At 52.1% G+C, this 11149-nt stretch overlaps 1 protein-coding gene across 3 annotated transcripts in view; it reads left to right on the top strand.

The window, feature by feature from the left end:
• PLXDC1 (plexin domain containing 1) overlaps nucleotides 1–4623 on the top strand; it is a 47228-nt gene extending 42605 nt beyond the window's left edge. For all 3 annotated transcript variants that reach the window (XM_081805085.1, XM_081805083.1, XM_081805084.1), the window contains 2 exons: nucleotides 1856–2016; nucleotides 3285–4623. In XM_081805085.1, the coding sequence (XP_081661211.1) occupies nucleotides 1856–2016; nucleotides 3285–3312 (189 nt within the window). In that variant the 3' untranslated portion in view covers nucleotides 3313–4623. The remainder of the gene's footprint in view (nucleotides 1–1855; nucleotides 2017–3284) is intronic.
• Nucleotides 4624–11149: the final 6526 nt, after the last annotated feature.

Genomic DNA, 11149 nt, shown 5'->3' on the forward strand with positions numbered 1-11149 from the left:
CTCCCAAGATTAACTGGGAGGATAATCTGCTCTCTGGTGACATGACATGGCCCACCTCCCTGCCCTTGGCCCAGAGCCAGCTGGAGCCCTTACTGCAACCACTGCATGGGGGAGATGGACATGCCTCCCAGACTCTAGGGACCAGGACACTGCTATCCCCATCCGCAGGGGAGGAGAGGCAGTTGATGCAGCAGGGTGTGATCCAGCCTCCCCCCAGAGATGAAGGCATGACTGCTCTTGAGTGAGTGTACATCGTGTGCCTAGGCTGGGAGTGAGGAATGGGGGCTGGGCCACGTTCCCCTCGCTCTGCACCACGCAAACCCTGACCATCTGATCGCCAGGGTCTCAGTGGGCTGCGGGCTGACTGCCAGGTCAGGGGAGACTAGCGTGGGGCGTGTCACCTCACCTGTTGGCAGATAGCAGCACTGACCATGCGCTGGAGTGCCCCGGACACAGTTTCTCTCTTGGGCTTTTCTTCTGCTTGCAGAGAAGAGGGGATGGGGAGGACAATAACTGGGATGCGTGCGACATCCTATTAAAAGTCTCCACCTCCTGTTGATTCCCATTTCACCCATGACCCATGTAAGAGAAGATTTGATGTTTCTTTTGCTTATGTGCTCATCAGTCTTTTCTTTTCTTTTTTTTTTTTTTTTTAAAGATTTTATTTATTTATTTGACAGAGAGAGACACAGCGAGAGAGGGAACACAGGCAGGGGGAGTGGGAGAGGGAGAAGCAGGCTTCCCGCCGAGCAGGGAGCCCGATGTGGGGCTCGATCCCAGGACCCTGGGATCATGACCTGAGCCGAAGGCAGACGCTTAACGACTGAGCCACCCAGGCGCCCCTCATCAGTCTTTTCTACTTCATTATCTCCACATCCCTGTAGGGTAGGGAGAAGCAGCAAGTAGCCACCCCAGGAAATATGGGAATATAGGCTTCTTAGTGGCCGGCTGACTCTGTCCTTGAGCAAATCACTTTACCTCTCTGTATTTCCAGTCATACAAGAAAAGGGTTGGACTAGATGACCTTCCAGCTTGATAGTCTATGGCAATACTCAGCCTCCTCCGTGGGATGTATTTCAAATGCTCAGGATGTTCTCAGAGATTGCCTGCTGGTTTATTAGCCCTCAGAGGACCTGGTTCACTCTTTTATTGAGCTCTTACCAGGGGGCCTGCCATTTTTTCTAAGAGCTAAGGACACAGAGATGAATAAAACACCGTCCTTGCCCTCCAGGAGGCCACGGTCTGGTAGTAGACAGTGACAGATGAAAATATGGTCATTTTGTTATCAAAATAGCTAATACTTACTGAGGTCATCTGAGATTCCAGCCCTGGTCTTCAGCAGTTGACGTGAATGATCCGGTCTTAACCCTTAGGGCTTTAACACTAACCCTATTAGGTAATCATTATGATCCTTGTTCTATAGAAGTGATAAGTGAGGCACAGAGAGGTTCTGTAATTTGCCCAAGGCCACCCAGCTAGTAAGCAGCAGAGCCTGGATTTGAACCAGGGAGCCATATTCCAGATCCCAAATGCCTCACCATCACTTAACCTATGAGAACTCCCTAAAACCATTTAAGTGGCACGTGTGTTGGAGAGAACTTCTCTTATGATCCTTATTAGACATTTGGGCAACTTTTAAGTGATTTTGGAAAACCACCTGAACCCTGCCCAGTGCAACGTGAATGCCATACTCATGATTCTACCCACTCCTGCCCCATCTTTTTACCTATTTCATAAGCAGGCCCGAAGTTTCTGCCAGTTTTCATCTCTGAGCTTTTGCCAGAACCTGGGACTTCATGGCCCCACCTTCCCTGCTCCCCAGTAGCCACTCCCTACCCTATCGGTCTCTCCACAGGCCTTCAGAACAACCTGTCCCCCAAGACCAAGGGCCCCCCCGTGCACCTGGGTACCATCGTGGGCATCTTGCTGGCAGTCCTCCTGGTGGCAGCCATCATCCTGGCTGGGATTTACATCAACGGCCACCCCACCTCCAATGCTGCGCTCTTCTTCATCGAGGTCAGTGTAGAATTTGGCCCCAGCTCCGCCGTCTGCCTCCGCATCAGCATTCCCCCAGCCACGGAGTACCTGCCTCTCCTCACCTCATCCCTCCCTGCCCGCATGCCTGGCTCCTGTTCCTTCCTGAGGAACCGTCCTTGACTCCATCCTGGCGCACCTTTGAGTCCCTAACCCCCCTCCCCGAGTCTCCCCCAGGAGTGCTGCACCCCTCCTGTCCTGTTGAACAGCCTGTCTGCCTTTCGCTCGCCCGTTGGTGAAATTAGAAGCGTCCCCAGAGGAAAGAAAGAGATTGTGCAGCCAATCTTTAATGCTTTGTGGTCTCACCCCCAAATTCCAGGCCGGCTGCTTATTCAAAGCCATAGTGGAACTGAGACCTTTGCCTTTTTGCCTGTTGTGTGGGTGCTTAGATTAGAATTGACAAGACACAGTAATCATAAGAGTTGCTCTCTCTGGGAGCTTTCATGGAGGATGCTATGGTTTGGAATGTCTCAGAATTCGGAAGAACCAGCTTGAAGTGCAGCTTGGGAAGTAAAGGCCAGCCCCCTTCTCTCTGGGCCACAGGGCTCGGCAGCTCCTGGCCCTGTCCTCTGCTCTCAGCTCCTCACCAGCTCTGTGTGTGGTCCAGTGGGGCTGCCTCTTTGACCACGGTCCCCCACACAGGGGTTACCCAGAGGTGCAGGGGGTCTCCTCCTCTTTGCTTAGAAGCCCCTGTTTCTTGGAAGCCCTAACCAGTCAGCCTTAAGTTTTAGCCTCCCTGGGTATCACCCCGGGGGACTGCAGATCCCCAGCCATAGACACACTGATGGGGCAGGTCTGAAACTGGCCCAGGAAGGTGCATGTTCATAAGCTCCCCAGCTGTCTCTGCCGCAGCGTCTGTACTGTCTGGAGGGTTATCTTGGCATTTCCAGAGCCTCCCAGATCATCCCCTCTCTCACCCACTGCCTCACCTTTCACCGTCTCAGGGCTCCACTCGGTACGTTGCTAAAGGCTCTCACCTGTGTCCTGCAGTCCATGCCGTGAGGGGTAAAATGACCTCCTCCCAGCCCTCCTAGGGCTCCCAGCAAGGCTCCCAGCAGTGGAGGGATCACCATGGTGGGAGCTTCCGGGGAGGGGGGTTGCACTCCACCTGGCTCAGAGTGGGCCCCAGCGCCCTAGTGAAGAGAGTCTTCGTGCTCAGCACTGTCCCTGGTCAGGGAGGGGGTGGGGGTGGGGTCCCAGGTGGGTGAGGCCACACCCGCTGACTCTGTGCCCTCCCCGCCCACCCACAGCGGAGACCTCACCACTGGCCAGCAGTGAGATTCCGCAACCACCCCAGCCACTCCACCTACACGGAGGTTGAGCCCTCGGGCCACGAGAAGGAGGGCTTCGTGGAGGCTGAGCAGTGCTGAGAGCACCAGGTCTCCCCGTGGTAGGATAGGAAAGAAGACCCCGGGACCCCAAAGAAGACCAGTCGGAGCAAAGCGGAGAAGTGACTTTTCTTGGCTTCCTCTGAGCTTGCCCTGGCTGGGAAGATGGAGATGAGACCATGGCTAATGGTGCCAGAGCCATAGTTTGGACATCGCATACCACACCCTGAAGCAAGGGGGCAGAAAAGCAACCACATGAGGTTCTTAAGGGACGACAACGTAATTTCATCCTGCTTTGATGTGAGGGGTCTCGCCTTCTGGGTCTCTCAGTGGTCTCCTCCCGTGGTCCTGCCCCAGAGGCCCCTCCCACCCGAGTCACCTAACACCCCTCCACGGGACACAGAGAACAAGACGCAAGATTGGGGCCGCCGCATCCCAGGGTCCATAGACTCCAGAGCTGGTCCTCATGGCTATGGATTCAGTGTATTTCCCCCCAGCCTCGGCGGCTCTGGAAGTCTGAAGACGTTCTAACCATCTGCTAAACACAGGTACGACTCTGTCTGGCATGTTGTCACCAGAGGAAAAAGCCAAACGCGCGGAGAGGAAAGAACTTGCGGGGGGGAAAGTTGCGTTTTTAGGCTTTACTCCCTAGAGTTACCCTTTCTGCTGAGAACCAGTCCTACATGGAACGTGTGTGCAGCCCGCCTCATGGGCTTTACCCCAACTGCGGCCCAGCCTTGGCCTGGCGAGCCGAGCCGGGCGGTGTGGGGCTCCAGATTCCGATGGCACGTGTGGTGTCCACAGTATTCACTGGCCTGTCCTTCTGTCAGCGCCAGGAAGTACGTTCAAAGGCAGGGCCTGCCAGACTAGTACCTTTCCTCCTCTGAGCTGGATTTTTATAGCCATTAAAGAGAAGACACAGGGTGGTAGGAGGGCTTCTGGAGACGTACTCAGCAGGGAACTTCTGCTGGATTCTGTTGTGAAGCAAAGCTGCTGGAACGGATGGGACAGAGGAAGCTGGCGTGGGAAGGAGGGACTTTCTGTGGAAAACCTTGACCTGGAGAGTCGCTCCCACATCCCCAGCTCTGCTGGAAGCTTTTGGAACAAAGTGTTTAGGCTCTCAAACTTCACCTGGTTTTAAGGGAATTCTGTCCCAGGGATGAGTTGGGGCTGCTTCTGAAGAGAATTTTAAAACTAAAATCTATAGCTCAACCTCATTCAAAGTAAAGAATATCAGCAGCAAATAAATGTTAAATCAGTCTCCACTGAGTCACGTCCTTTTATGCACGTCGCTGAGGACACTGCAAAAGTACAAGACCTCCTGAGGTGGCAGGTAGGGAGTCCATAAATAACCAGACACATCCAAACACTTGACCCATGGTTTTCCAGATGCTTCGTGGTTTATCCTCGGTGAGGCCATCATTGACAATCCAAGTGGGAAACATGCTGGACTTCAGCTATGTGTGTGTGTGTGTGTGTGTGTGTGTGTGTGTTTCATAAACCAGACAAGGAAGAGCTATGGGGAGGGTCAGAATGTGAGAAAGAAAAAAGACAGGGCAGCCGAGAGAATAGGGTTCTTTCCAAGCTTCTGAAGGACGGAAAGGTCTGTAACTGAGCTGTCTTAACGAGAGAAGAGCAGCCAGGCGCTAAAATGATCTGGGCTCCCAGCACTCCCGGCCGGCAGGAGGGTGATTTCTGCCCTTGCTTGACTAGCAAAGCATCTATGACCTTTATGTGTCTAAAGTGGCCAGTGGGGCAGTTCCTACTGTGGCCAAACGCAGGGCACAGCACCATTTGCCCCACTCCCAAACTCCAGCAAGCTTCTTCCCCGTGGGAGCTCTGCTCACTGTTCGTGATCCCTGAAGGGAAAGAACACTGAGAGTGAAGAAAGGTGTGTGAGTGTGTGTGGGGGGGGAGAGGGGGGAGGCACCTGGGTGGCTCAGCTGAGTTAAGTGTCTGCCTTCGGCTCAGGTCATGATCTCAGAGTCCCGGGATCGAGCCCCGCATCCTCCCTCTCCCTCGGCCCCTCCTAAATAAATAAATAAATAAATAAATAATAAAATCTTAAAAAGAAAGGTGTGAGGAGTCGGTGAGGCCTATGCCATAACCTCTGTAGGGCAGAGAAAGCTCGAGATGCCTCTGTCAGGTCAGAGCGAGCCTGGCTGACCCCAGGGAGGACAGTGGTGAGGCCATCAGGTGGCCTGGTTTATTCACAGCAAAGAGAGCTAAAGATGTGTCACTGGATATTCAGAGTCTTTGGACTTCTCGAGCCAAAGCACATAGCCCAGGGCTCCCAAGATACAGAGCCAGGCGTCTCACGGAGTTAACGCTGGTTCCCAGCTGCCCTTAGGATCGGTGACAAGGTAAGCGTCTACTCCAACGTTTCGAGCAGGTTAGCTGGGTAGCGAGAGAGAAAGGCTCACTTGGAGAATGAGTGACCAGGAGGAGACCCAGGGGTCTTATGGTTAACCTTCCACATTTGCCTACAGTCCAGCAAGGCCAAGTAACACCCCACATATGCTTGCAGACTTCCAGGACCTTCCACCCCACCAGAATATCCAGTCTCCAGGGAAAGCAGGTGGTTGGCAGTACCTTTCCCACATGGTGCCTTTGCATGTCCTCCGTGTGATCTCACTGCCGGGTGGGAGGGTAGGATTCATGGAAGTTCATCACTGCGACAGGAAACTTCAACCCTATGAAATAGGGCTCTGCAGAGCTGTGTTGTACCCAGAAATGAGAAGTTCTCAGGGAAGCTCTGTTTTATACCAGAACTCTTAAGAGAGCAAGGGTGAGGGAAAGAAGAGGAATGCAGAGGTCGGGTATGAGGAGTGCCCGGGGTCAGGCTGAGAGCACCCCTCGTACTCCTTTAATCTGCTACCCCCAGATGCGTGGACGTGTCCTGTGAGGTGCTGGGGTTTCTGATCCTAGAACATGAGTGCATATGAGCCCATCCATCAACCCCAGCACCAGGAGTGTAGACGGGGTTTCCGAGCTCAAATGATTGGCCATCTCCCTCCCGCCAGAATCAGGTATCACCCACTCACCCCCAGCAGGCCTGTGATGCTGGAGGCCACTTCTTCAGGTCTCAGCCTGGAGCCTGAGGTTGAAAATGTCCTTTGGTCACTATTCAAGTTTCTCTATGGACCACGGGAAGCAAGTTTTTCTTTTCTTTTCTTTTTTTAAAGATTTTATTTATTTATGTGACAGAGACAGAGATAGCGAGAGCAGGAACACAAGCAGGGGGAATGGGAGAGGGAGAAGCAGGCTTCCTGCTGAGCAGGGAGCCCGATGTGGGGCTCGATCCCAGGACCCTGAGATCATGACCTGAGCCGAAGGCAGACGCTTAACGACTGAGCCACCCAGGCACCCCTGGAAGCAAGTTTTTCAATTTGTGTGTTTTATCAGGGCTCTCCTGTGCACAGTATCCCTGTTTGTGTGTATATATATGTAGGTGTGCATACAAGTATGTGCACACACATGTGCATTTTATTGCTAAAAACATCGGATGAAGTTGTTGCTATGTTCAGGCTTAAGACATTGGCAAAAGCTGTTTTAAAAGCTGCCATCCTCATTGTTTGAAAAGCAGAGTGTTCAGCACTTGAGCTGATCACTCGTCTGGTTGTGGGCAAGGCTAAGACTCTCTTCTCCCAGTCCTGGAAATGATAACAGATTTGCACAGAGCACCGATCAGGGGCTGCCCGCAGACTTCCTGGCCTTGGGAACCCACACCAGGTAGAGTCACAGAGAAAATGAAGCCAACCTCTCTCTCTCTCTCTGTCTCCACCCCCTTTTTCCCCCACTCCACCTCCCCAAAAAACCTGAACTTACACTCAGTGTTAATAATAAAAAGCAATCTTCTTCTAGGACTTCTGCATTGTGCAGAATAAAGTGCCAAGAATTTTGAGTGCATTCTGCAAATTGCAGCTCCTACCTTGGCCCAATGACTAGCATCTCCTCTAAGGACCTGGACTAAGGAGCCTAGGAGAAGCCTCCAGCAACCTGCCCAGCAGGGCTGCTTCCCCCAACCTTCCATCCTACCTCCAGGAGAAAGAGCCTGGAAAGAGATCCCAGCTCTTTATTTATTTGGGGTTTGTAAATCCCTGGAAGTAAACCTCGTGGGTTTCCAATCAACCATCTAGAGACACAAAATCCATCTGCATATGATGAGTCTGCCACATTTCTGGAGGATTCCCAGTCAAACCACTTTAGCGGCCTTATTGTGCTTTTATTACTTTGAGTTTTTCGTTCACAAAACACGGTGAAGCAAACCAAAACAAAGAGAGGAAACATTTGAACTCTTCACAGCCAAAATCAGCTGCGCCAAATTTCAGGCTCCAAACAAGCTGATTTATAAATAAACATGCTGTGTTCACCGAGTAAGGAGGAATGTGTTGGAGAAGGCAGCAAGGATTGGTGGAGAAAGTGCTGAGCTACGTAGCTGGTCAGAAGGTGGGAGCTGTAGCCCCAGCCTTGTTCCTGAGAAGCTGTGTGATGTGGACCAAGTCACCCAACTTCTCTGGGTAGGAAGATGCTCCTCTCCTTAGCAAACAGCCTCACCTGCGTTTTTTTCTTGCCCTAGCTCACACAGCAGCTCAGACCTAAGCAACCCTTTCCTTTCCATTATCCTGATAGGGTTACCAACTTGTTCTAGTCTGCCTGGAACTTTCTTGGTTCCAACACTGAGAGTCATATGTCCCAGGAAACCCCTCCAGGATGGGCACCTTGGATCAACTGGTTAGTTAGATCAACTGTCCAGACTCCATGGGCTGAAAAGATAAGGTTAATAATTTCAAGGACTTTAGGGTCTTGGACCTAGCTACTCAAAGTGTGGTCTGGATAGGCATCCCCGAAGGATTAGCTGGAAATGCAGAAGTCAGGCCCACACAACCCAGACCTGCTGAGTCAGCATCTGCGCTTGAGTAGCTCCCCAGGTGACTCATGTGAAGCCCAAGAAAGTCTGGGAAGCACTTCTAGGAAGCAATTTTACCTACATGATCACAGCCTATTGGGGAGGCATTATTCCCCCATTTCCCAGATAAGGAAACTGAGGTTCAAACAGGTGGTTTACTTGTTTATTTGTTAATTTGATCCATACTCATTCAGCACCTACCATGTGCCAGGCACCGTTAAGTGACTTGCCCAAGGTCGCATGGCTAGTAAGTCACCAAGACAATCCCCAAAACTAGGGCTCTGGATTCCCAGCTGAGGTTGTTCCCTGGGGACCACCGGGCAGCACCAGAACCTCACAGCTACGGTTAAGTATGGAAGCTGGCTGTGGAGAATACAGAGTCCCCTCAGGCCTGGAGAGAGCCTCAAAAACAGGCATAACGATGACTTCAGATCCTCGTTCTTGGATCCCGAATCTGTGAGCGTATCAGGTATTTATTTCCACAATCCCAAGAGCTTGAAAATGTCCTCGTTGTTCCTGCCTCCCCTCATCCGGCTCCCCGCTCTCCCACTTGGAGACCCCCTCACACGAAGATTTGGAAGCGCTCTCCACAAGGCTTTACAGAACCCAAGGCCATGCCTCTGTGCTGGTTTTCTTCTTGAATGGAGGACAACTGATGACTTCATTTTCCACGATGGGGCTGGAGAGAAAGGAAGTGGGAAGGGGGAATCCTCACTTGAACTGCTGAAACCAAAGAGAAAGTCTTTGGGGGTGAGGTTTCTGATGTTCACAAGATATTTTTACATTTGGTCCCTGGAGATAGCTAAATCGTGCCCACAGTTCTCCACAAAGTTAAAAGCACCGAAAAGGAAATACCTGAAGGCAGGCCAATAATATTTCAGCATACACTCCCAGTCATACAATCCAACCTTCCCTTCCAGCTTCGGTCTGTCCTCTTCAAAGTTTTTTATTCAGAAATTGGCTCACCACCATGGGATCGGATCCAGGGTCCAAAAGGTATAGTATAAGGCTCCCCGTGTCCAGCTGAGGAAAGGCTGAAAATCCTCCTGAAGTAACAAGTCCCATCTCTTTTCCACTGACCCACCCACAGTCCCCTCGGTTTAGATCCCATTTTGAATTCACAGATAGGCGGCTCTCCACAAACTCAGATGTGGTCCATCAAGTGCCTAATGGGGAGCCCTTTGCCTAGACTCCCCTCTCCCAAGGAACAGTAAGTCATTTCAAGAGCCTCTCCTCAAGGCCTAAAGGGCAGCCTGCCCCAGAGCCCACCTTGTCCCCTCTCTAGAGCTGCCCATACCCCTCTCTTCTCCCCCCAGGGCCTCTATGGACTGAGCAAAATCTCCCCAGTTGACTTAGCTCTTCCTTCTGCCTCCCGAGATAAGCACTCAGCCCTCTTCATGGTAAAGGAGGAACCAAAACTAACAAAACTGGACATTGGCAGAACTTTCTTACAGAAGCCCTGATCTATTTACCTTTGTCCTCTGAGGTGACGAGAGGGGCAGCTAGCAGGTCACGTTTACTAAGTGCTGACTATGTTCCAGGCGGGGTGTTACGAGATTTATTTGGATCATCACTTATGAGGCAGGTCTGTTGTTAGCTCTACCTTACAAGGCAGCCACTGAGCTGCAAAGCCCATGAGGGGATCTGCTCAAGGTCACCAGCTAGGTCACTCAGGCAAGGTGACTAAAACTTGGCAAAGGTAACTAGAAGTCAGTTGGCCTCTGGCGGGGTTCCTCGGCTTTGGATCCTGCAGCCAGGGCTTGCCCGCCCTCCTACCCTCCACATCTGGACCCGCCCTCTATCAGAGGCCCTGTGGATCCTGTCCTCCATGGAAGCTTCACTGCCCAGCGAGGGAGTGGAATTGGCTTGGAAGAGGCAACATCTGCCTCAGTTTCAAGTGGAAGCTTTAAATCTCTGAGGCCCCACAGATGGAGTGACCAACCCCCAGTTTCCTAGGTGTTAGCCCTCTAGAAATGAACCCTCTGGGGGTGCTCCTCCCATCCTCTGCGCCACACATCTTAGAGACTGGTACCTGATGTTTTCTTCTCTATTAAGAGCCCAGGCTACACGAATGGCTTTGTTCACTTCCCCAATCCCTTCATTTTACAGAGGGAAACACCGAGACCCCCAAAGGCCGGGACCAACTTGCCCACAACCACACAGAAAGCCGGAGAGCCCAGGCTGCTGGTTCTCAGAGCTAGGACCTGTGGTGGGTGAGCACAAGGGCTCTCATGCCACCGAGCCCGAGCTGAATGCTGGTGACGCCACATGCCACCTCTGTGACCTTACACAATGACTCCATGTCCTTGCTCGCTTACAGCATTAGTTAAATGCAAGTGGTGAAAACAGTAGCACCTGGCAGCGCCTGGGGGGCTCAGACGGTTAAGCGTCCGACTCCTGATTTCGGCTCAGGTCATGATCTCAGGGTCCTGGGATCCAGCCCCACGTCGGGCTCCTTGCTCAACAGAAGTCTGCTTGAGATTCTCTCTCCCTCTCCCTCTGCCCCTTCCCCACTTGCACATGGGTGCTCTCTCTCCCTCAAATAAATAAATCTTAAAAAAAAAGGGGGGGGGGGAAGAAAATAGTAGCACCTGGCTCATCAGGCTTTGGGAGGGTTAAGCATTCCAGTATTTGGAGACAAACATAGCACTGAAGACCTTGGCTCCTTTTTTACTTGTTGAATTTTATTTGTTAATTACTAACGGCAGCAGGACTTACTATCCCCGGTGGAGGGCGGTGGCCGGGGAGGGGGTGGGGGGGATTTTCTGGCACTTTCTGTTGCCTTTATGTTTGGGTATGGTTTCCACCAGAAGGGGGCGCTCTGCTGGGTGAGCTCTTCCAGCAGGCCTCATCTTCCTCTCAGAAAGCCTCCCACTTA

This window comes from Leptonychotes weddellii, chromosome 15 (assembly GCF_054177405.1).
Source record: "Leptonychotes weddellii isolate Sample4059 chromosome 15, ASM5417740v2, whole genome shotgun sequence".
NCBI lineage: Eukaryota > Metazoa > Chordata > Mammalia > Carnivora > Phocidae > Leptonychotes > Leptonychotes weddellii.